Here is a 26534-nt window from a genome sequence, read left to right as displayed (position 1 = left end):
TTCCACTTACTATATTTTTCAGATGTGTTAAGAATTCCTTTTATTTCATAACTTGTTCATTACAGTTCAAATAAGTGATTAAAAAGTTATTCAATATTTAATGTAAATAGCAAAATATTTCATTGACATTTTCTAAAACATTTAAATCTGCCACTGTACTTTATAAAATTAAAATCTATGTCCATATGTCCCTAAATAATTGTCGACAGGATTATGTTATCTCTTATCAGGTATGGTTGCACCATTCTTAAAGTTACGATTCTCATTTAAAAAGTTCAGATTAAAAGTTAGTTACCCATTGGCTTACCTACTGTAAGTCTTATTTCAGAAGGAGTTTCCATTTACGTAATGCATTTCCATTCCCAGAAAGTCCAAAACATTTTGCAAATGTAAAAAAACAGGAAGGAAGGTGTTCCTTCAAAATTGCAACATAATCAATAAAATTGACCATCTCTGATGTTGATTGAGAGAAATAATAATTGATACAAGCCTACCTGCCATTGTATGAATAATGTAATGGTAGAACTTGACTCTACCTCTAGCAGTAAATAGTTAAGTTGCTGAGGTTCGTATTTTTGTTTGAAGATGTAACATTACAGGAATACAGGTGTCAGAGGCATTTTGTTTAGTTTAGAGATACAGCATGGAAACAGGCCCTTCGGTACATTGAGTCCGCACCGACCGACGATTACCCGATATTGTTACATCAAGTTTTCTGCTGGAAATAAAATGTATCCTTGGTTCACAATATTAAAAGCTCAGTCTGGCAACTACCTTGGCAGCGATGGCCAGATCATCCCAATACCAAAATATACTAATCACACCACATTGTGACTGTTCCACACAACTTTATAATCTGTTGTAGTGTCCTTTTTATGAACAGTCTTTGAAGGTATGTATTAACACTATCCAGAGCAGGAAAATATAGTCCCTTCATTAACGAGTGACAACAAAAACAAAGAAAATTGGTGTTTTGGCAGCAATTAGAATTTCTAATGCAGTTTATTCAGAATGGTTGAAGAATTGTCTAATCAGGAACAACATGTATTCAAAATGAGAAAGTATTATTCTATGATTCATTAATCTTCATTAAGTCCTATTCATGAGCAATGATACAGGGTTATTCTTTCACCCAACTTCATAATAAGGAACACACTCCCAAAGTGGTCATAGGAGAAAATTATGATTTGATTGGCTGGGGAGAATCATTTTCTGGAGGTATATCCAAAAAAGGGCATTAACCTAAAATCCACGCTAGGACGTTGGTATGCGATGTCAGGAACTACTTCCTTATTAAGCATGATGGAAATTGGGAATAGTTTCCCCAACACCCCCCTCCAAAACATTTAATCTGAGTTAATTCCAATTTTCTAACTGAAGACTGATAGATTTTGTTTATTCCCTTGAGCAAGACTGTAAACCATGGTTGTTGAAGTGCAGTTAACCAGAGAATTTGATTCTCAGCTGGTGTCATGACTTTTATTGTCTCTTAGCAGGTTAGAAGTGGAAAGTTTTAAATGAAACATCAGTGACGTGAACCAAGCACCTTTTAATAAATTTACATCTCCCGTAGTCCCTACTGAACCAAAATCCACAACGCCATTTATCCAAACATCATAAAAGGATCAGTTACTACATTAAGAAGACAGGGATGAAGTGCCCCCTGTCTGAATTATTTCCCAATAGGTTTAGTCGACTCTGATGTAATCTCAATAACTGCAGGTACATTCACCCGCCAGAACTATAAACTGATTGTTGATCCAACAATGACAAAGTCCTGTGTGCGCTCCCAGATGGATGTAAACTATCTATAGCATTACACTGTAAGCAAAGCGGAAAGTTCCCTTCTGTCCTGGTTTAATTCTAGTTATTCAGATGGTCATTAATACATGGACTTGCTATGCATTGTAATTTACAAGAATGACAATGCTTCAGAAGCTATTCATTGATTCTAAAGTGCTTTGAAATGTCCTGAAGTAATGAAAGGCACTATATAAATGTAAGTGTTCAAGAAGGAACTGCAGATGCTGGAAAATCGAAGGTACACAAAAATGCCGGAGAAACTCAGCGGGTGCAGCAGCATCTATGGTGTGAAGCAATTTCCTTCGCTCCATAGATGCTGCTGCACCCGCTGAGTTTCTCCAGCATTTTTGTGTACCATATAAATGTAAGTGTTTATTTTGTTTATCTTTTTTCCTGTTGCATTATGGAGCTGTATATAATTCATTCCAAAAAATATTTAATAAGGTGTTCTTTGAGACTAGGTTGGTTTAAAATATCGACTCCTGTCTCCTGGACTTGCTGGAGTCTTGCTTCAGATTGCCGTTTGTCTTTAGCTACTTTCCATGAGAGCCTGATGTTGGCTTGAAGTAAAGGCACGAGTAAAGGATGATATTCCTGGTTTTCTATAGTCTGCAAGGCCCGCTCGCAGTAAGCTTGGGCCTCTTCTAGTTGATCTTGTTCTTGGTAACACACAGAAATAGAAGTGAGGGTGAAAAGTAAATGGCTTGCATCATAGGAGCACAACTTCTGCTGCAAGTGAAGAGCATTGATTAATGTCTCCATAGCATTCTCACGCATACCCCCCTGCAATAATCTTTGACCCACCGTTAAATCTCGAAGGTAAAAAAATTCCAAAAATATTTTGGACCTGCGAATGTCCGAAAATGAGTGGATATGCTGGAGATACTGTTCGAAAGCCCGACTGCGTTTTGCAATGGTTTCATGTGTGTAGTTTTTCCGGATTCTTTTCTTTGGAAAGACCACCTTGCCCATATCCTCCCTGAAGTTCTTGTGGAGTGTTTCATTCAATTTTGCAAAATCAGTGTAACGCCGAATAATCAGTGCTTTGTCTTCGTCCAAACTTCCAAACTTTATTACTTGTATGGTGTAAGCCTTTGGGAAAGATAAGAAACCCATTAGAAGTATGCCTTAAAAAGTATTAATTGCAGTATTAATACTGAAAACAAAATATCTGTAATGACTTGTCCACCCCACTGAACACTCCCCACTGAATGTAGCCACGGTGCATTGCTACCATTTCTGCTTCCAATCAAGGTAGAGTGGCCAATAGAGGAGAATGCCCAGACCCTATTGACAAATCTAAAAGATTCCATGGTACTTTTTTTTAAAGAAGTATAGAGAGGTTTTCAATGGTTACTGCTGAACATGCTTATTCAGTCCTCAAGGAAAAAATATATTTTTTAACCTTTTCTTTAAAAATGAAAATAATTTTAAAAATAATGTACAGGAATTGTGAAAGACTACAAATGATTCCTTACTTCAATCATGAGGATGTGACACATCTGAAACCACCCATTGATTGGTTTTACTTCCATTCCAGGCAAATTAATGGAATCAATAAGGAATAATCAGGAAACTAGCAAAATGTTTCAAAAAAGAATCCCATCTGACTTTATAAGTGATAACCTGTCAACCACAGTACTTGTCACACATTATGAATAAGGCTCAACCAATGAGAATTTCCTTAATAAATGTTTTAGTTCCACTAAAAATGTTGAGAAATAGAAAACAATGATCATTGCACATGTTTGATTTGTGGAATCAAATTAAATCTTAATCCCATTATTCCTTCAAAGACCACATAGGTCTTTACAGCAGAGAAAACTGGTGGGAATTTTTGACTTCCTTTTCTAAAAGTACAATCGGATAGGTGTTTTTGCACGATAAAGGAACCAAATTTTTTTTCTGTGAAAGTACAGATAGAGTTCCCTTCATTAGGAAAGGTATAGAGTACTTAAGCTGGGAGATCATGATGCAACATGTACTGTGCGCAGTTCTGATCGGCCAGTTATATAAAGGATGTCATTAAGTTGGAACAGTGTGCAGCAGAGGTTTACCAGGCAGTTACCTGGGCTTGAGTTGAAATGAGAGATTTGCAGAGATGTAACATCCAGAGACAGATGTCTCTGGGAGGAGATTCTACAGATGCAAAAGAGAGATGTTAGAAACCAAGAACAAAGAAGCACAGGAGGAAAGTAATGTCACATAATCGACACCTCATCAACATAAACACGAGAACATAGCTGAGATAACTTTTACTCCCACTGTGAACAGAACAAGGAAATGGGGATGTTTTGGGAACTGACATTTAGTGAAAGTACTACTAGGCAAATTATACAGTATAAACAGACACTTTGATTATTTTGGACCAGATGAACAGATGGTGGACCTGTGCCAATATGAATTTGAGAGTGAAAGCAGATATCTAGTGGTATGTGAAGAAAGGGACAGAAAGAATCTAGTAGGTGAACAGAGGGTAGTGATTCTGGTGACCAACCATCGAAGAAGACAACCTTGAATCAGGTCTCAGAAAATAAATCACTGCTGAACTCAGCCACGTTCATTTAAAGCAGGTAAGTAGCGGGTTTTGACAGTTGTAAAAGTAAACTACAGAAGGACGTAAATAAAGCTGAAAGTAAGTATTTGAACAATGCAGTGAATCTTTAAGTTATTTCAACTAATTGCCCAACTAACTGGGTAGCACAGGGGCTCAGCTGGTAGAGCCACTGCCTGACCTATGGTGCTGTCGTGTGGAGTTTGCACGTTTCCCTGTGACCACGTGGGTTTCCTCCTTGTGCTCCGGTTTCCTCCCACATGCCAAAGATGTGCAGGTTAGAGGCTCTGTAAAATTCTCCATGTGTAGGGAGCACATGAGAAAACGGGATAACGCAGAAATGGTGTGAACATATGATCGATGGTAGGTGTGGACCCGGTGGGCCAAAGGGCCTGTTTCCATGCTGTATCTCTAAACTAAATGTTATTAATAGTGTATACTTATTAGGCAAACTCATTGGTGTATACTCGTGCGTGTGCTATATTAAATCAACAACAGATGAAATTAGAACAGCTACAAAAAGTGGAAAAACTGGAATTCTAAAAATGACTAGTGTTACCCATTTTACCAAACAAGTAATAGTGCTGGTGTGTGGATTAGACACTGATGCTGAATGTGAGGGTGTGGTTCATTAACTTCTAAAAATAAAAGGTTGTGCCCTTCCTTTGGTTTATTCCAGATTGGGCGTTAGCGAATTTGTGGTATCATTTTTGCTCAGAAGGGCAAAAGTTGAAATAAAATTGCAACGTTTTCTTTAACTGCACATGAGAAGTCATGGGCCCCAAATAGTTCCTGTTGATGTTTATATTCCATTTTATTCATCTTCTCTAATTCACATAATGTTTTATTCCTTTCTCCTCCATATCTATCATGCTTTTCTTTAAATTGATTTATAATATTTACCACAAATACGTGGGCACAAAAAGCACGCATGATTTTTCAGACATGCCAATCAGGATGCACCATAAAATTGGATTTTCCGCAGTCACAGGTTTGGGAGGTGTTGAGAGACTTGTCCAGGGAAATAACTGCAGTACATCTTACGGATGATAAACATACTAGCCACCGTGCAGGGACTGAATGCTTAGGATGGAGGTTGTGCCGTTAGTCAAGACGGCTGCATTTTCTTGGATGAATTAAGGTTAGTTGAGAGTTATTCATAGACTCATCCAACTTGTGGAAAGTATCCCATTTCACATGCTTCTAGATTGTGGAAGGGTTTAGGGAAACCAAAGGATGAATCTTACTTCATTCTTCGAATTGACCTTGTAGGCACCATGTATTTACTGGGCAGACCAGCTGAGTAGATTATCTGGCATCTACTTTGCTACCATGCAGCAGTGCTTCTTTATTCTGTTACTCTGCCAGGTGTGACAGAGCACTCAGTTTTTCGGGTGCATTTCCCCAAGTTTGACGTTTTGGAAATTCATCCAAATGTCTGCTTGGACACCTGACTCCATGAGGAGTGGCGTGTCAAAATAGGCAGGAAAGACAGGATAACTCACAATTACTCACATGCAGGAATTGTGAAATTGGGACAATCTGTCATTTACTTTCAACAGAAAGAACTCACCACGTATTTGGAAGACGAGTCCTGGATGACGTTGGCACTCGTGACCTCAAATGTTAGCTTCTCTTCAATAAACTTCACTCTGGGCTTCTTCCAACTTTCCTGAAGCTGCTTTGTAAGCATATTGCATTGTTTTTCACCCAAGGGATTTCCTACAAAACACAAGACATGAATTGTATGTTACATAGCACATAGAACACTACAACACAGGAAATGTTATGGATGAAAGTTATTTCAAGTGTTAAAATACAGTAACAGTACAGTAAAGTGCAATTTATCGATAGCGCAGATTGCATTGGTCACTTTCTTACTTGTATATAGGACAGGCGCAATCTGGCTCAGAATATGGTTAATGGTAATATGAGACCAAGCATTTTACTTCACCAATTGGAAGTGCATTCCAAATGCAACAAGAGTTTAAATCCTTATTTTTTTAAACCAACTTTTTAAAATTAACCGGCTGGAATATTGAAAAATTAATTAACAATATTCCTAACCAGCATGTCTTGGTGTTCTGGGATATGCAAAACTTGCATACAGTAAAGGATAATTTTGTTTCAGAAGCTAGAGTCATTTGTAGAATGCATTAGACCATTTCTCATTATTAAACTAGTCTGACCATGGCGATGTAGGTCAGAGCCTGTCATTCCTGCTCTCTGCATTATTTCAGGCTGTGGTGACAGTTGATGTCTGCCTTCCGTTTTAGATTACAGTTCAGTTTCAGTTGCAACGTCACAGAGCTTCTGTGTTCAAGGATTGGGAAATGCATCCCTTTTGCCTTGATTGGAATGCAAGCAGGCATAGCAAACAGGTTTTCCTCTGATAGTGATAGTCTCACAGTCAGGAGAGAGAGAGAGAGAGAGAGACCGAGAGAGAGACAGAGACAGAGGGAGAGAAAGAGCGAGAGAGAGAGAGAGAGAGGGAGAGATTCTCCCCTGGCTCAAACATAGCCCTCCCTGAAGGTTAAACACAATGCTGTAGGACTTTGGAATGATCTTGTTCAACACTGTTTATTGGTATTTAAACTCCCCTTTTGTGCACAATCCCAGTCACAGAACCCAATTGCATATTATTCTGTGCCTCTGGATTCTTAGAATATTGAAAGGTGCAGTTTCCTACATGTCAAATGTCTAAACCCAAGATCAGCAGAATACACAGTGATGTGACTGATTCTCACGTAACCTTCATTTCACACCACACTGGGCTCTTTATATCACTAAACCACCGTTAAGTCTTGCATATGAAATTAGATCGGAAAAACAGCAGGAAGAAGCCTGATTTCTGAATGTCTAAGGAGGATTCTTAATTATCAGTAGGTTTGTTGCGGTGCCCATTAGTGGAGAGCTTGTTCGTAGATGATCCCAGCAGCAAATCTGTATTGGTTGAAGAGAATTTCTATCATTGAGATGTTTGAGCCTGTTTGTAAAACTAATGCTCTCAAAGTGATCCAACATTGACTACAGGAGCAGGCAGGACCTTGGGTCAAAGGGCTCTGGCAAGGAGGGTCTTCTGCCCATTGTTCTGGGAAAAATATTCTTATACCAAAGGTCCAAAGGTCCAAAGACCCAAGGATGTCAAAAGAATCAAATGCTGAGAAACGCACTGTCATCTCCTGGATTAACCTGCAGCGGGCAATGCAGACTTTGGGTTTTCTACAGTGACCACCCCCATGATAGAGAAATCACATCCATGGCATGGACTCTTCATATTAATACCAAGTTGGTCATCAACTGCGATGTTTACATAGTATGTCATAGAATTATACAGTTTAAAAGAAAACATGGTTGCTCAGGTGGAGTGCCATCACCTCCATGTAACCACACAAAAGAAATCCAAATTGTTCAATACTAAAAGCAGCTTTCTGTTTGCTATATTTCAGCCATCATCAGGACGAACACTCTCCGCTGAATCCATGCTCCTTTGTCCATGTATAAGCAAATTCCAGGTGCAAGTTATGCCCCTGTCCCACTTAGGAAACCTGAACAGAAACCTCTGGAGACTTTGCTCCCCATCCAAGGTTTCCGTGCGGTTCCCGGAGGTTTTTGTCAGTCTCCCTACCTGCTTCCACTACCTGCAACCTCCGGCAACCACCTGCAACCTCCGGGAACCGCACGGAAACCTTGGGTGGGGCGCAAAGTCTCCAGAGGTTTCTGTTCAGGTTTCCTCAGTGGGACAGGGGCTTAACACACCAGAACAAATGTTTACACTAGTATATTAGAGCAACTCTTCAATGTGCTATTCAAGTTACAGCCCGTATCCTTTATAATTCCATTACCCTTTGCCCTTCTCTATCTCCCTTCTTATCCCGATCATCCACAAATTGCATAGATAGATGCTCTTCCCCCACCCTATCGATGCTGGCCATCAAATATCCATCTATAATAATACCATTTACCAGTACATGGACTGTAGCCTTTTGACTTTTCCAGCAAGTATCTGCATCTTCCAAAGGAGATAAGAAATAATAACAGAAGTAAACCATCGATCTTCACATGCCTACTTGTCATTCAATAATTTCAGCTTATCCTGTATTTAGTGTCACTTTCCTGATCTAACCCCTTATCTTTCAATGACCTTAATATTAAAAAAATCTAATAATCTTTATCTGGAATATACTCAGCAACCCTTCCACAGACTTTCAAGTACAGAATTCCTAAAATGTATTGCCCTCTAAATAATGACATTTCTTCTCATCTCAACATTGAACAGTCAGTCTCTACATTGACACTGTGACCCCTGTCATGGGAAACATCAACTTCTTATCTACTGTCAGGCCCTATAAGATTTCTCTTCACCCCTCTCCCGTCAAGAAGAAAATTCAAAAGCTTGAAAGCACATACCACCAGATTCAAGAACAGCTTCTTCCCTGTTGTTATCAGACTCTTGAACGGACCTCTCATGTACTGTCCAAACCTTCCAATCTAATTTGCTGCAGCCCTTATACTTTTTTTAAATCTGCACCTTCTTTGTAGCTGTAACACTATCTTCTGCAATCTGTTTATTTTCTCTTTTGCACGACCTGATGTACTCATGTATGGTATGAATTGCCTGAAAAGCATGCAAAGCAATGTACCTTAGGACACGTGACAATAATAAGTTAATAACAATTAACATTCATTGTCTGCTACATTAATTGAAATTATAATGCGTTATTAAATCATGGACCAAGGAAGCCCTAACACATTTGCAACCGCCTATCATCATTTTTACCTTTTTGGCTGGCAAATAGGAAATAGAGTACATGGACGGGTTTACTCCTGCTTGACAAGATACAACAAATGGTTTGTCACAGGGATCAGTTTAGGGCCTTAATATTTCAGAATTTCGATCAAAGACTGGGATGAAGACACCAATTTTATGGTGACCAAATCTGCTGAGATAGGCAGTAAAATCAAGTTGTGAAGTGGGCATAAGGAAGCTGAGTGAAGGGCAAAGAGCTGCTAAATGGAGTACAAGATGGGTCCATTTTATGAAGAAAAATCAGAAGGCATATTATCAAATTAGTGAGAGATTGCAGAGCTCTGAGATGCAGAAGGCTTTAGGCAGTGCAAATATGGTAAACAATTAGGAAAGCAGAATGTTATTGTTTATTACAATGGATATTTAATACAAGGGGGTTATGCTTCAGTTGCAAAGAGCATTTATGAGACCATATCTCTATACCGTGCAGTATTCCTTTCCATATTTAAGAAGATATATTAATGCATTGAAAGCAATTCGGAGAATATTTACTAAACTCTACTAGGTGGGATGTCTCATGAGGAAAGGTTGGGCAAGTTAGTCTTGTATACTCTAGTGTTTAGAAGAGAAAGAGTAGATTTGATTGAAACATGAGAGGTCTTGACAGGTGGATGTGTAGGGGATATTTCCACCTGTGCAAAGGTCTACAACTCAGGATCATTGCAAAAAAAAATAAAATTCACCTCACCTTCTCCTACGTTGCAGCTCTCTTATACGTTTTTAAACAGAGCATTGGGCGTCTTGGGGACTTTTTTCCTCAAAGGGCAATGAAAGCAGAATAAATAAGGAAGCGAGGTAAATTCTTTAAAAGCAAGGGGTTGGAAGGGTATCAGTGGTTGGCAAGAGGTGAAGTTGAGGTTATAATCAGATCGGCAAAATCCTATTCACTGCGGAACAAGCACAGGGGCTGAATGGGCCACACCTAATGCAAGACTAATAAACTTCCAAGAGGTGAGGGACAACACAGTTGCGATGGTTACGAGTCATGATGTTGGTGGCGGTGGCCATGGGAGGCTCTACAGCAACGTGGTAAGTGCATGGATCGATTGCAGCCTGTGGAGGGTGTACATGGCATCTTGTGGTGGACTAGGCTGGGCCTTACTTCAATGATCCAGTGTTGCCTGGAAATCGGGCCACGAAACGAGAATATGAGACATGGAAGATGTAAGATGTAGCAATGTTACAAAATTTTGAGATTTAAAAAATCAAGTCTGTAATTTATCCCATCAGATAAAGCATAAAAAGAAGTTTAATTTGACACCTAATTCACTTTCATATCTCAAGTATTTAAAAAGTTATGGCCATTTTCATACTCGGAAATTAGCATCTTGTTCCGTATTGATTTTCTATGGACATAACAAAAAAGCTGTGATCGTGGACAGTCAAAAGCCCATAACCTTCTTAAAAATTAAGAGAACTGGATGAAATGTTCAGTTATCGTAGATTGAACCATTCTGAAACAAATATAAAATAATCTTACTTGGATGACCTGAAATTAAAGCATATAATTAGTTAGTTACCCAAGTGTAGCTAATTTCAAACTTCAATTACTAGATCTAAACATCTATCCATTTCTTAATAAATGATTAACATTTTTAAATAGCCTAAGTGTCCAAATAATATTCACAAATAATTCACAATAAAACATGATTTTTAAATCTCATTTACATTAATTTATAGGCCAAATGGGAGGAATTTAGTGTTTAATTGCTGTAAATTAAAGTCCATTTAAAATCAGCTTTCTAGTGGGATCCTGTGAACGCGCTGGTTTAGAACGTTCACATTGCGGTAGATTTGTGCCCTCAAATGCCCAGAAAATTACTGCGGAATATAATGGGGCCCAAAATGAGCTATTCGCAATATTAAACTTTGTATAAAGGGATCTTAAGAAGCCCTTTTTAATGTAAAAATAAGCAGCCTACCTTCTATTATTTGCTCTATGCGACCCTGACAGCTGCCGGTGGTCGCGGGTTTAGAGATTGATTTTTAAACTACTATAACTATTATACGAGGCCTTTAAAACTAATAATAGCTTTTGCGACGGGGTCTTCCAGCGATTTTTCGTTAATAATTAACCAGGCTGAACATCTTCGATTTGAACAGCCTAGAGAAAATTGCGTTTTAAACCCGCTCCCCTCTAAACGGCGCCAAAATCGCGCACACCCGCAGCGACAGATTTTCAGCGACGCTTCAGGTAGGCTTTGCAACATACCTATAAGATGGCGCTGGATAATGCATGCTGTTCCAGAAAATGTATAGTATAATAGTAAGATTAAACGAGAACTTACCAGTTTGAAGTTTGATCTGTATTTTATGAGGAGTTACGATGAGGGTATTACGTGAAGAACCCGCTCAGTGCGCAGGCGCGGCATACTTCCAAGCAGCGGTGTGGAATCACAGATAGACACAGTTATTTTGAAGTAAACATAGTAAAGATAAGGAGACATCAATTTATTAGTTTGATCCATATAATGAGGGTGGGAGCGGAGGGCACGTAATACCCTCATCGTAACTCCTCATAAAATACAGATCAAACTTCAAACTGGTAAGTTCTCGTTTAATCTTACTATTTTACTTCGGAGTCACGTGAGTGACTACGTGAAGATTTCAAAGCTCTGTGATTTCAAACCGTGTAACAGTTTCATTTCACTCACTGCCGAAGTTCTTGAGGGAGGAAGTGTTATCGTAATCAACCAATGAGTCTATTTGTAGAAAAACACAATGGTATTTTTTAAACAATAACAACAAAGAATGCTCCCCTGGGCTTAAATTAAATATTTGCAGTTCGTAAATCTTTACTGCAAATAAACCAGGTTTTGCCAACGGCTTATTATAAAATTTTTGAGCGGTCTTTCCCCCCCCCCCCCCCCCCACCATCCTGCTGTAGCCAGGATGTGGTCTATAGGCATGTCCATTCTTTAGCCGTCGACATGGATGCTACCCTGGTGGAATAAAATTTGTACATGTTAGTGTTTATCCCAGCAGTTTCTAGCACCTGCTTGAGCCATCTCGCAATGGTTTGGCTCGTCACCCGACCATAAGGTTTTTGTGACTGACCCACAAGGCTTTTCATCTCCCTCGAATATTTTGGTTGTGTCTATGTAGGATAGTAGGTGGGTCATGGCACATAACCGTGGTTCTGGTGGGTAAGCCACGACTGGATAAGGTGTTCCTGGTCCGCTCTGTTTGATCAGTCGCTGGATAACGACAGATCTGGTCTGGAGCTGTGATCATGTTGTCCAGTCGCAATAGGTGTAGTGACTGGACCCTCTGAGCGGATACAAGTGCCATCAACATGAGCGTCTTTAGTGTAGCTTGCTCGAGGCCGGGGGATCTGGCTGGTGGCCATTCCCTGAGATATGTCAGGACCACACTGATATCCCAAATATGGGTATACCTGGGCTTAGGGCTTGATATTGTAAATGCCCTTCATCAGTTTTACCACCAGTGGATGGGATCCCATCGCCTGTTGTCCTGACGCTGGTTGGAGATAAGCAGAAAGAGCACTCTGCGCTGTGCTGATGGCACTGTAGCTGATCCCTACATCGTGGTGTAGATAGGCCAGGAACTCCAGTATGTTGGTGGCTGTAGCTGTTGCGTATGTTGTCCCTGTTTCCTGGCAGTACTTCTCCCTTTTTTGATGCTGGTTAAGTACTGCCTCTTGGTGGATGTTCGAAGGGATGCCAACATGGTGGTGATGGTTTGTTTGGACAATCCCAGTTCCAGGTAAGGTCTGTTCAAACTTGCAACCCAGGCGTTTAATTTTCTCATGGCATGGGTGTTTAGCTCACCTGGTAGGTAAGTAGCTGATAGCCAAATATGTCTTTCGACACACCATTGCCAAATCATGTTGACCAATTTGTCGCATGATAATGATTTTATGCCACCCATATGGTTAATATAAGCCATCACCGTAGTATTTATCAATTTGTAACCGAACATGCAAGTGCTGCATATTAGATACATATGCTTTTAAACCATAAAAGGCTCCCAACATCTCTAGATAGTTAATGCCCAGTGTAAGTAGTAATGATGTCTCTAGGTTAGTCCATCTACCACCTGTGCTGGATATGGAGTTAGTCGCTCCCCAGCCTTGAGCGCTGGCATCTGTTTGAGTAACTAAAGTAGGGTTAGTGATAAAGATAGGGCTGAAACTATGCCAAACGTTTTCTGCCCACCACTGTAGCTCTGATATTGCTTCAGTGGGTAAGTTCATGACACGATCATAGTGACCTGTATGTCGTTTTATTGCCTGTACCTTTGCTCCCTGTAAATTTTTTGATAGTGCAAAGGTCCGAATTGTGTAGCCGGAATTGCTGCTACCATTTCCCCAATTACTCTTGCTACTTGTCGAATAGTTGGTCGCTCGTTGACCATTAAATTGTTGCATGATTGTGCTAATTCAACCATTTTTGCCTTTGGCAAGGTAACAGTCATATGGACTGAGTTAATTGTGAAGCCCAGGTAGTCCATGATAGTGGATGGCTTCAACTTAGATTTATCTGGATGGAGGACGAACCCCAGAGTTTCGAGGAGCTGTTTTGTAGCTGATACTGCTGCCACAGCCAATTCCATAGTTTTCCCTACTATCAGAATATCATCCAGATATGCCATGACAATATGTTTTTCTTAGTATTGCCATGGCTGGGTTCAATATTTTGGTGACTAATCTTGGGGCTGAAGTTAGCCCATAGGGCAATGCTTTGTACCATCCAGATAAATTTTAGGTACCTGCGATGATCCTTGTATATGGGTACTAGATAGTAAGCATCTTTAAGATAAATGCTTGCCATGAAGTGTCCTTTGGAATTCAGTTGTTTGGCAGTAACATATGTCTCCATTTTGAAATGTATATACTTAACAAATTTGTTTAATGATGTTAAGTCAATGATGATGCGACAGCCACCATCTTTTTTGGTTTTAGTGAATATATTCGATACAAATTCCAAAGGTTCATGTTTGGTCTTTTCGATGACCCCCTTTGTGATAAGTCTCACTAGTTCAGCTTGTCCCTCACGTTTCTCTTTGACGGAGGGAGAAATACCCTTTGGGGCCAATGTTGAACTGGCGGCGTTTTCTCTGACATGAATTGTATTTTATATCCACTAATGCTGTTGAGTATATACTTGTCACTCGTGACCATACCCCATGCTTCTTTAAACAAGTGTAATCTCCCCCCTGTTAATAAAGCACCCTTATTCTCTATATGCTGGTAGGGACCAGACCCACCTACCTCCATGGTTATTGGCGATTCTGTTTCTTCATTTTCCTGAAGGTTTTGTTCTGACGTGCTGGCGATGTTGGGGGGAGGCGCATTTTCCAGAGGGTCCGCTGCGGGCCCTGATCTAAAAAGATCTTTGGGGATAATGTGCGGACCCCAAGCGTTCACCAGTCCCATATTGCGGACGTCGACTGGTGGATGCCGTGGGGTGCTGCCGCTTGGGTATCGGAGGTCTTGGTTTGCTCGTCCCGGGGCCTGCCCTCATTAGGCCGAAGGTTTTTGATGCTTCCTCCATCTCCTTCAGTTTTTTTATTGAGATCTTTCCCAAATAGCAGCGCGTCCGTCTCCGCAGCTGGGGCTTTACACAAGCCAGCAAATTTGGGATTGAGGGCAGGTCTTATGTTTCCCTCCGGAGATTGTTGATCTCAAATTGTGTGGTACACATTAATGCCAGCACATCCTGCTGGCAGGTATCCATCTCCGTGGTCTCCACGGAACGAGCAAAGGCTGTGATGGCCGACGTCAGGAGCCTTAGGATCCGCTGTAGCTTGAGTTCTTGGGTCCGGATGTGTGACCCCACATGCCCCCAGATTTGGCTGTTGACACTTTTTACTTTGAGGGCCTCACAGTTTTCTGGTGCTGTGTGTTGTTTCAGCACCTCAGCGAGCACCTTTTCCAGTAATGCTGGCCGCCATTCTTGGTTCCAGCGGTGCTCCAGCCCGTGGGGTTGCTACAAGCGGTCCATCACACCCAACAGCTCTTCATGTTCCTGCACCCCTGGCATACTCCCGAATTCGTCCGCCTGCCCCTGTTCCAGACCAGCCCAGCCCTGGTCACCAATGCTAGCCTCCAGTAATGAGGGAGCAGAGGGCAGTGCATGAAACACTATGGAGGGGGTGCCTGACCTCCCTCCGCGAGAGCGCTCTTTCTGCGCATCTCGCTGGAGCTGCTCCAATAGCTGTTGGATGCAGCTCAGGCGGCTGTCTCTCCTCCATTTAGGTGGAGACATGTCCCCGTCCGACGAATCGGACGCCACCGGCCGGATGCCTGTTCGGGTGGCTAGACATCCAGCCCGTAGTTCAGGCACTAGCGGGACTGGGCTCGGCGCGGTGATGGGGATAGCGGAGCGCCCGGTAATTGTTCCTACCGCCTTCTTCTGGAGCTTTTGTGCCTTGTAGTAGCGAGAGCGCCCCTCAAGCAGCGCGTCTCGCAGGCACCTGCTCCGTGAGCCGCTCCAGTGGCTCAGGCGGCTCTCTCTCCCCACGTGCGGGTGGAGAGACGTCCCGTCCGAAATCGGGAACACCTGCCGGATGCCTCTTCGAGTGGCTATGCATCCAGCCCGCTGCTCAGGTACTAGCGGGCTGGCCTCGGCACGGTGTCGGGGAATTAGAGGTAACGCTCCTACCGCCTGTTGCTGCCCCCCTCCCCGACGGGAAACGTTCCTCCTTGAACGGGGGACAGTTTTGTTCCAGAGCCTTTTTCTCTGCCTGTAAAAAACACAAGCAGAAAAAGGCTCACCTGTAAAAGAAAACCCGATCTCAGGATACTCACCTGATGGTCCGGTTCATTCTGTAGCGGGAGAGCCTAACTCCCGTTGCAGCCGCTGTTGCACTGCTGGCGTAATGCCGCGCCTGCGCACTGAGCGGGTTCTTCACGTAGTCACTCACGTGACTCCGAAGTAAAATTTGACCAAATAGCATGCAGAACTAGCTTTTCACCATATATCTGTACACATGACAATAATAAACTAAACAAAATTAAATTAATGCTAATTTGTACATTTGTTCACTAAGCTTTCTTGGATGAGGTTATACAAATAACTAGAAATAGAACAAAGTATGATACATCATCATTTTTGCTTTTTAATCACTCCTGCCTTCCACTCTTTTTCTTTTTTCCCTTGCATTGCACCGATTCTTGAGGGCATATTGTTAAATGGAGGTTATCAATCTTGAGGGTAGATGCTGGAGTAACTCAGCGGGACAAGCTGCATCTCTGGAGTCAATCTTGAACTCTTTCAACTTTTACCTCGCTCTGTACATTCTACCTGACCTACCACCATTTATTTTTATCCTATTGGATTTCTGGTATCTGCAACATTTTCTTTTTCTCCAAAAAATAGATTTCAACCATTTCGGGACATCCTTTAATCCTAACATGTATTGATATAAATCCATGCTTTCTCTCTATTAACAACTATCACTGTCACCACAGTATATGCAATAATATACAGAGAAATGATTGATCACAGATTTCAGCTTGTACAGGAGACATATTCAAGATTCAATGTCAGATTTCAAACATTATCAAATGTATGTATAAATATATATGGAATCAATGGGTTTAATATTTTATAGCAATGGGAAGGTTAAAGAAAGAATGTGGTGGGGACATAAACATTGGTAAATAAAGCGTGTGTTAAAACATTTGTAGGGTCTTTAATACCTCAATAACTTTTAAATAAAAGAGGATGTCATGGTTTCAATATTATTCAGAGCTCTGAATCATGGTTTCAATATTATGCAGAGCTCTGAATCGAAACCGCTATTCTGAGATTTACTCTCAGTATGGTTATGAAAATCAAATGTGATGAGAACTGGAAGGATTAGTTCTACTGACGTCAACAGAAGTGAATGTGTTGAGACATGTCGACCAGCAGCCGATAATTTCACATGCTCATTGCCAGCAACCATTGGTGAATTTGTTCTTTATATTTTACACGGGTGGGCACTGCCGACCAACACACCTTCCGGGCGTGCGTCGACGCCACTTGAGAAGAACACCTCCGTGCGGCCCGCCTCCTGGGCAAGGATCTCAGCTCAACAAGATTAATAAACAGCTATCCTTCAGCACTGAACCGAAAATTAGTATGTGTGATCGATCACAAGGCTGAAAGGTCCGAGAATCCTTTATTTTCAAAAAAAATAATGAGACGTTAATGATATGAAAAATGGGGTGCCTGAGAGTGACAAATGGCCGAGGAATAGAAAGACGACATTGATAGTAGAACATTTATGTGAAATAAATTTAAAATTCATTCAATAATAAAGAAAAACTATCCTTCATGTTGAAATTCAAAAGAAACACGATTATTTTAATTGTTATCTGTATACAATATCATGGTTAATTCCATTACTGCAGATATAAAAGGGAAAAAAACACCAAACCAAAATGCAAATTGTCTCCTCATTAAAACTTATGACATCATTCAGTCACTCATAATACAAATTCTGCCAATCTTAGCATTATCAAAGAACCATTGGCACTGTCCCTAACAAGCTGCAGGATTCAATTTAATGGAGATTTTCCCACTTCCTTCTCCACCAAGGGAACGATGCATCCATCTTATACACACTGAGTACGATCTGCCTTATTTTCATTTCTTACAATGTAATGATGAAAGGTACCACTTCATCTTTTATGCTGTTTATATCATTGTTCCCCCTTTTTTCTGCAAATGATTTTGCAAATAAAAAACTGCAACATTCTACTTAGGCCATGACTATTGATGATCTCTACAAATAAACTTGACTCAAAGAAAGTAAGAAGCTTCCAGCCCATTGACGTCGATGCAATTAAAATAAAATCTGCTGATTTCCCCCCTTCTTTCATAACTCACATTGCTCTCGCTGGGATACGGTTCCAGGAAATTGCTTTGTTCCCAGCTACTTTGTGTTCTAGTTTCTCATGGAAGTTATTGAAACATACTAGGAAGGAAGTGGATGCCACATACCCAACTCCAATGCTGCACTCACTGATGTTAATACACTAACAAAGGAGATGACAAGGGCAGAGTTTGGAGCAGGAGCTCATGATAAGGCTCCATACATATTCCTGGCCTGAATGAGCTAAGACACCGCTGATTAGGGACTGAACCAAACAATTCATGGGTCTGCATCAATCATCTATCATCGCCTCGATGAACTCAGACTGCCATTTTATCAAGGCAACAAATGTCAACTCTCTAGGAGCTAGTGGAATCAAGGGATATGGGGAGAAGGCAGGCACGGGTTATTGATTGGGGACGATCAGCCATGATCACAATGAATGGCGGTGCTGGCTCGAAGGGCCGAATGGCCTCTTCCTGTACCTATTTTCTATGTTTCTATGTATGTTTCTATGAAAACCATGATGCCAAATTAAAGTAACCCCATCTGCCTGCATTTGGTCCATATGCCTCCATTCTCTGCATGACCATGTCTCTGCCTAAATGCCTCTGAAAGATTGCTATCATATCTGCTTTTCACAATTCCCTGACAGCGCATTCCAGGTTTAGGTTTAGGTTTATTATTGTCACCTGTACTGCTGTACAGTGAAAAGCCTTGTTTTGCATGTTATCCACTCAAGTCAGATAACACGATATGTAAATACAGCCAAGCTAACTCAAGTACAATAAGTAGAACAAAGGGAAATATATAGAGTGCAAACTATAGTTCTCAGCATTGCAGAACTCCAGTTCCAGCGTTAACATACAATGTCCACAATGGGGTGGAGGTGAATAGAACAGTACCCTAGGTTATGGAAGGGCCTTTCAGGAATCAGATAACAGAGGGGAAGAAGTTATTTCTGGGACACCAGCCAATCTTTGTGTAAAAAACAACTTGTCTTGCAACTACCTTTAAACTATCTTCCTCTCATTTTAAACCTATACCTCTAGTATTGTCATTTTCAGCTGGGGAAGAAAAAGACTATCTATGATTCTCAGTCTCCAACACTCCAGAGAAAACAATCCAGTTTGTCCAATCTTCCCTCACATACCACCAGATCCAGAAACAGCTTCTTCTCTGTTATCAGACTTCGGAGCAGTCCTTTCATAACCACGGTACAGTTCTGATTCTCCAACCTACCTAATTGTAGACATTGGACTGTTTCTCTGGAACAGTTTGCTACATTGCTGAGAAACTATATTCTCCACTCTGGTATCTTTCTCTACACTCTATCTATTGTACTTATGTTTGGCTTGATTATATTAATGTATAGTGTTGTCTAATTTGATTAGGAAGCATGCAAACTCAAGGTTTTCACAGTATCTTGATATTTGTGACAATAATTAAACTAATGCTAAACCTCTTCAGTACCCTCTGCTAAGCTTGTACATCTTTCCTCTGTAGTGTGTACGAGAAATACACACGATACTCCAAATGTGGCCTCACAAAAGTGTTAAGTAGCTGCAACCTGACAAGTAATCAAAATCTGAATGAATGAAGATCCACACCTTGAAAATTTAATACTCAATGTCATAGATTTTCTTTGGCAGCCATTGTTACTCACTGTGCAGTAACAACAAAGATCGCTCACATAGAATAGAAGACCCAGCAACATTCTGTAGATTATGTAGCAGCAAAAACCTACATCTATCCTGAATTTCAGTGCTAAGTCTCTCAGCCAGGTATCAAACAGCAAAGTTGAGCAAAGATTCAGAGCTATTGAAATGGCAACCTCCTTATTATGGCCTACATTGGAGGCGGCAAACTGGTTGACTCCATATTATCACTGACACCTGTCAATTTCTTGATATATTCTGCTCTCCCCTGTCCATCTGGGACTTGGAATATCCACAACACTGGACGGATTCTATCAATGATGTCTCCACTAAATCTACTGGCAGAATAAGTGACCAAGTGTCAGTGAGCATCCCAGGCATTATTATTATTATTAAGGCCTATATTATACACAAGCAATTCAACTAGGAGAGCCTCTATTATACATGTCAAGAGCACACAGAATCCTACTGTAAAAAGCACAAGGAGTTTACCATCTCATAAACTAACTGACCCCTTCCCTGCCAAGCAACAAATGCCTCATCTGAGGTAAAAGCTGCCTCCTCAGAATCTACAGAACTGAAGTGGTAGCAAGTCCTCCTCCAACCCAAGGGACTGCCTAAAAACGACTGCTGCCAAATTGGCATAAGTACCACAATCGTCAATGAATGCCTTTGGATAAAATTCCAAACCTTTTCACTCTTTCCCAAGTTAGCTCGCTGACTTTATTAGCTTTGCTGTTGAGCAATAACTCTGGGTCTCCAAGCCCACATTAGGTAACAAAGTTGAATAAACATCAATCAGATGTTGTGAGAGGTACGGACAGGGGTTTCTGCGGCAACAGACAGGGTGCGAGGATGGTGTGCTGCCTTCCTGGTGCCAGGATCCAGGATGTCACGGACAGAGTGCAGAAAATCCTCAAGGGCGAAGGTGAACATCCGGAAGTGGTAGTGCATGTCGGCACAAACGATGTCGGAAAGAAGGGGATGAATATTCTGCAGCGTGACTTTAGAGAGCTCGGAAAAATGCTGAAAAGCAGGACCTCCAGGGTTGTTATCTCCGGTTTGCTTCCAGTTCCTCGTGCTGGCGAGAGCAGGAACAGGGAGATACGGGACCTGAACGTGTGGCTGAGGAACTGGTGCACGGGGCAGGGATTTAGATTCTTAGATCACTGGGATCTGTTTTGGGGTAAGGGGGAACTGTACAAAAGGGACGGATTGCATCTTAACAGGTGTGGGACCAGCATTCTGGCAGGCAGGTTTGCCACTGCTACACGGGTGGTTTTAAACTGAATAAGGGGGGTGGGGTGTTGAATGGGATAGTGGAGGATGGAGTTAAAGGGAAAGGGTTTCTTAAATGTGTGAGCGTAGAGACAGAGGGGTGTAAAATGAGGGTAGAAGCAATAGGTAGCAAGGTGAAAAGTAAAAGTGGCAGGCCGCCAAATCCAGGGCAAAAATCAAAAAGGGCCACTTTTCAGCATAATAGTATAATGTTGTCTATGTAGTAATAAAAACAAGCCTGAAGGCTTTGTGTCTCAATGCAAGGAGCATTCGTAATAAGGTGGATGAGTTGAATGTGCAGATAGCTATTAACGACTATGATATAGTTGGGATCACGGAGACATGGCTCCAGGGTGACCAAGGCTGGGAGCTCAACATCCAGGGATATTCAATATTCAGGAGGGATAGACAGAAAGGGAAAGGAGGTGGGGTAGCGTTGCTGGTTAGAGAGCAGATTAACGCAATAGAAAGGAAGGACATTAGCTTTGAGGATGTGGAATCGATATGGGTAGAGCTGCGAAACACTAAGGGGCAGAAAACGCTGGTGGGTGTTGTGTACAGGCCACCTAACAGTAGTAGTGGAGTTGGGGATGGCATCAAACAGGAAATTAGAAATGCGTGCAACAAAGGTAAAACAGTTATAATGCGTGACTTCAATCTACATATAGATTGGATGAATCAAATTGGCAAGGGTGCCGAGGAAGAGGATTTCTTGGAATGTATGCGGGATAGTTTTCTAAACCAACATGTAGAGGAACCAACGAGAGAGCAGGCTATTCTAGACTGGGTATTGAGTAATGAGGAAGGGTTAGTTAGCAGTCTTGTTGTGCATGGCCCCTTGGGCAAGAGTGACCATAATATGGTTGAGTTCTTCATTAGGATGGAGAGTGACATCGTTAATTCAGAAACAAGGGTCCTGAACTTAAAGAAAGGTAACTTTGAGGGTATGAGACATGAATTGGCCAAGATAGACTGACGATTGATTCTTAATGGGTTGACGGTGGATATGCAATGGAAGGCATTTAAAGACTGCATGGATGAACTACAACAATTGTTCATCCCAGTTTGGCAAAAAAATAAATCAGGGAAGGTAGTGCATCCGTGGATAACAAGGGAAATCAGGGATAGTATCAAAGCAAAAGATGAAGCGTACAAATTAGCCAGAAAAAGCAGCCTACCACAGGACTGGGAGAAATTCAGAGACCAGCAGAGGAGGACAAAGGGCTTAATTAGGAAAGGGAAAATAGATTATGAAAGAAAACTGGCAGGGAACATAAAAACTGACTGCAAAAGCTTTTATAGATATGTGAAGAGAAAAAGATTAGTTAAAACAAATGTAGGTCCCTTGCATTCAGAAACGGGTGAATTGATCATGGGGAACAAGGACAAGGACATGGCAGACCAATTGAATAACTACTTTGGTTCTGTCTTCACTAAGGAAGACATAAATAATCTGCCGGAAATAGCAGGGGACCGGGGGTCAAATGAGGTGGTGTTAGGTAAATTGAATGGATTAAAGGCCGATAAATCTGGAATTACAGACCAGTTAGTCTAACGTCGGTAGTGGGGAAGCTGCTAGAATCAGTTATTAAAGATGGGATAGCAGCACATTTGGAAAGTGGTGAAATCATTGGACAAAGTCAGCATGGATTTATGAAGGGTAAATCATGTCTGACGAATCTTATACAATTTTTCGAGGATGTAACTAGTAGAGTGGATAAGGGAGAACCAGTGGATGTGTTATATCTGGACTTTCAGAAGGCTTTCGACAAGGTCCCACATAAGAGATTAGTATACAAACTTAAAGCATACAGTATTGGGGGTTCAGTATTGATGTGGATAGAGAACTGGCTGGCAGACAGGAAGCAAAGAGTAGGAGTAAGGGTCCTTTTCACAATGGCAGGCAGTGACTAGTGGGGTACCACAAGGCTCAGTTCTGGGACCCCAGCTATTTACGATATATATTAATGATTTGGACGAGGGAATTGAATGCAACATCTCCAAGTTTGCGGATGACACGAAGCTGGGGGGCAGTGTTAGCTGTGAGAAGGATGGTAGGAGGCTGCAAGGTGACTTGGATAGGCTGGGTGAGTGGGCAAATGCATGGCAGATGCAGTATAATGTGGATAAATGTGAGGTTATCCACTTTGGTGGCAAAAACAGGAAAGTAGATTATTATCTGAATGGTAGCCGATTAGGAAAGGGGGAGATGCAACGAGACCTGGGTGTCATGGTACACCAGTCATTAAAAGTAGGCATGCAGGTGCAGCAGGCAGTGAAGAAGGCGAATGGTATGTTAGCATTCATAGCAAAAGGATTTGAGTATAGGAGCAGGGAGGTTCTACTGCAGTTGTACAGGGTCTTGGTGAGACCACACCTGGAGTATTGCATACAGTTTTGGTCTCCTAATCTGAGGAAAGACATTCTTGCCATAGAGGGAGTACAGAGAAGGTTCACCAGACTGATTCCTGGGATGTCAGGACTTTCATATGAAAAAAGACTGGATAGACTCGGTTTGTACTCGCTAGAATTTAGAAGATTGAGGGGGGATCTTATAGAAACGTACAATATTCTTAAGGGGTTGGACAGGCTAGATGCAGGAAGATTGTTCCCGATGTTGGGGAAGTCCAGAACAAGGGGTCACAGCTTAAGGATAAAGGGGAAATCTTTTAGGACCGAGATGAGGAAAACTTTTTTCACACAGAGAGTGGTGAATCTGTGGAATTCTCTCCCGCAGAAGGTAGTTGAGGCCAGTTCATTGGCTATATTTAAGAGGGAGTTAGATGTGGCCCTTGTGGCTAAACGGATCAGGGGGTATGGAGAGAAGGCAGGTACAGGATACTGAGTTGGATGATCAGCCATGATCATATTGAATGGCGGTGCAGGCTCGAAGGGCCGAATGGCCTACTCCTGCACCTATTTTCTATGTTTCTATGTTTCTATGGTGTAAATTATTTCATGAGGCCATCACGATCACCCCAATCTTGCAGCAGCTCTTAGCCAGTCGCTTGGGTTGGAGGGTTTGCTTCCACTTCGGTTCTACATATAAAGACAGCACCAGTCTGGTACTTAAATGTTAAGAATTTATGTCAACGTGTTTTTTTAAAGAAATGTGAATTTGTACCCGTCCTTTCAAGCTCATCACTCTCAACGCTGCATACAAACTCAGGGTCGCCGTCCACACCATCTGCTTGGGCCCAGTCCTTTTCTGCTACATCCGTCTCTCCAAAACTCAGGGTCCCACTAAGGCGCGCCGACAACCCGTCCATGTCATCGTACAGTTCCGATCTCTCAGGAAGATCTTCCACCGTTTCGACGTTGTGTCTGTCAACTTTCTTCCGGAACCGGTGCAACAGTTTTGAGGCCATGTCCACACTCTGTAAAAGTACATCAAACAAAAGCAAGTCAACGTTGTGTGCAGGAAGGAACTGCAGATGCTGGTTTACACCGAAGATAGTAACGAAATGCTGGAACGACTCAGCGGGGCAGTCAGCATCAATGGAGAAAAGGAATGAGTGACATTTCGTGTCTTCAGAAGAGTCTGAAGAGTCTGAAGAAGGGTCTCGATCCGAAACGTCAGCCACTCATTCTCTCCAGAGATGCTGCCTGTCCCGCTGAGTTACTCCAGCATTTCATGTCTATCAGCAAGTTAACATTTTACAGCCTGAATGAAGGATGTGGAAACGACACGATAGACAAGAGAAAGTGGAGATTCATCACAAGGTCAAACCTTGCAGGAATATTAAACATTTCCACTGCACTAAACCCTGGTCAATCACGGCAACACACATGACCGGGACGTGGGGAAGTGTAGCAGAACACGGCACTGAAGTCTGCTGGCGAGGAGTGAGCAAGCACAGCGCCGGGCTGTTGCTGTTCACTGTCGGGGACACTGGCAGAGAGCCACCCGCGGGGGGGGGGGGGGTGGGGGGTGGGCAGGAAGCGCCTGCGTTTCTCACAAACCACAGCGTTGCTAGTTACATTCTTAATTCGTGAGGCATGCGATTAGAGGGGCGAATACAAAATATTGTCGACACACAAATCCCACGGAAGTGTAACAATTCCGGTCTCGCTCCCTCCCCAACACACATCCAACTCCCAGCTCAGTTAAAGGTGGTAGCCGTCTCCCTCCCTGCGGCGAAGGTTAACACAGGGGCCTGCGGGAAGAGGGGTTCTTGGGCTGAGAGGCAACGCTGTGGGAACCCAGCCTTGGGCCCGGCCCAGCCGGTCGGGCTCAGGGATCTTTCACTAGACTAACCTGGGTTCAGTTCTGGCTCGGCCGGGAGCGGATTCCTCCCAGGGAGAAAAACATTCCCTGCCCCCTCGCTAGGTAGAAAACAAATGCAGAGGATAAGGAGCTGCAAAAGTTTGCAGAACTTTTAATCCAGCTTTCCCGCAGGCAGGACGAGAACTTCCTGGTGAGGCGCCGAGGAGGTGGATCCGGGATCGCGACGCTGCCGGCCGCCAACCTGCCCCCTCCCTCTCTTTCCCTCTTTCTCCCTCCCTCACTCACTCTCTCTCTCTCGATCCCTTCCTCTCTTTCCCTCCCTCTCTCTCTCTCTCCCATCCCCCGCCACGGCCGCAGGAGGCGGAACAGTCAGCAAAAGGCGAGGCCACGGTAGGAGCGGGTAGGTTTGGATGGGTTGTGGGAGAGAGATAGGTAGACAAGCCTAAAAGAAAATTGATTTTGAAAATGAATATTTCAACAAACAAAGCCAAGTGCAAAGGGTGCTCTGGATGGGACACAGAGTGAGTGCATTGAGAACAACATACCTCTCAGACAAAATATTTTGTATTCTGACATGAAAATTAACACTGTTCTAACATGAAAATGCTTTGCACTTTATACGTCGTCAAGAATTGGAGATAAAACGAACAAAAATTAACAATGATGAATTGTGGAAATGTACTGCAGACCAACGCCAAAGCTAATCTAAGATGCCAAATTGGATTGCTGAAGGTATGTGACGGCGCTGCCGCGGCGGAATGAATGCGTTCTGTCTCTTGGATCCAGTCTGTACACTGGACACGTATGCAGAGATTTCATTGGGGGGGCGAAGGAATTGGATTTATCTATGAATATCAGCAAGAAAGGCCCAGGTGGTATTCGGATAGATTCTACATTACTCCCCGTATTTGACAATTCGAATCATATAAAACAAAGACAATATTCTCGTCCAACAGCCCCGAGAACTTAGTCGCTCTCAACTGATATATTTCTACAGTGGAAATGTTGTTTTGCAAAAGAAGACATAAAATGACAGTTTTGAAGAATGAGTCCAATGACCCCGTGGGTCAACGGCAAAACACGTTAACCCAGTTTCATTCTCTGCAGACGCTTTTTGACCTGTTGAGTATTAGCAGAAAGTTCGTATTCTTGTTCTATGTCTGTCCACCAAACATCAGACGTGGCTGCAGGAGGATCTGGCATGGGAACTTAATATTCAGGGTTATATATCCTATAGAAAGGACAGGTAGGTGGGCAGAGGAGGGGGGGGGGGGGGGGGGGGGGGGGGGGGGGGGGGGTAGCTCTGCTGGTGAGGGATGGAATTCAGACCCTTGAGAAGGAAGACAGAGTCACTGTGGATTGAGTCGAGGAATTGCA

The 26534-nt window shown here is 42.3% G+C and overlaps 1 protein-coding gene across 2 annotated transcripts; it reads right to left on the bottom strand.

The window, feature by feature from the left end:
- snx21 (sorting nexin family member 21) lies at positions 1-25482 on the bottom strand. Of its 2 annotated transcripts, none has more exons than XM_033041645.1 (5): positions 25188-25482; positions 24054-24306; positions 5931-6079; positions 2168-2895; positions 1-1999 (listed from the first exon to the last, which is right to left on the bottom strand). In XM_033041645.1, exons 2-4 carry the CDS (start codon positions 24295-24297, stop codon positions 2224-2226), a joined length of 1065 nt encoding a protein of 354 aa, XP_032897536.1. In that variant the 5' UTR covers positions 24298-24306; positions 25188-25482; the 3' UTR covers positions 1-1999; positions 2168-2223. The 2 variants fall into 2 exon arrangements, with proteins under 2 accessions (XP_032897536.1, XP_032897537.1); XM_033041646.1 differs by lacking the exon at positions 25188-25482 and adding an exon at positions 24660-24793.
- Positions 25483-26534: the final 1052 nt, after the last annotated feature.

This window comes from Amblyraja radiata, chromosome 23 (assembly GCF_010909765.2).
Source record: "Amblyraja radiata isolate CabotCenter1 chromosome 23, sAmbRad1.1.pri, whole genome shotgun sequence".
Classification (NCBI taxonomy): domain Eukaryota; kingdom Metazoa; phylum Chordata; class Chondrichthyes; order Rajiformes; family Rajidae; genus Amblyraja; species Amblyraja radiata.
The sequence above is the reverse complement of the archived record's forward strand: the minus strand, read 5'-3'. Positions and strand labels throughout refer to the sequence as shown.

What these genes read in the sequence shown, in the direction of transcription:
- snx21 (XM_033041645.1), bottom strand. Translation starts at nt 24,297, where the DNA reads ATGGCCTCAAAACTGTTGCACCGGTTCCGGAAGAAAGTTGACAGACAC. An exon ending in TGATGAGCTTGAAAGGACGG is followed by an intron (nt 6,080 to 24,053) that starts GTACAAATTCAC and finishes TGTGTTTTGTAG; the next exon opens with GAAATCCCTTGGGTGAAAAA. An exon ending in ACTCGTCTTCCAAATACGTG is followed by an intron (nt 2,896 to 5,930) that starts GTGAGTTCTTTC and finishes TCTTTCCCAAAG; the next exon opens with GCTTACACCATACAAGTAAT.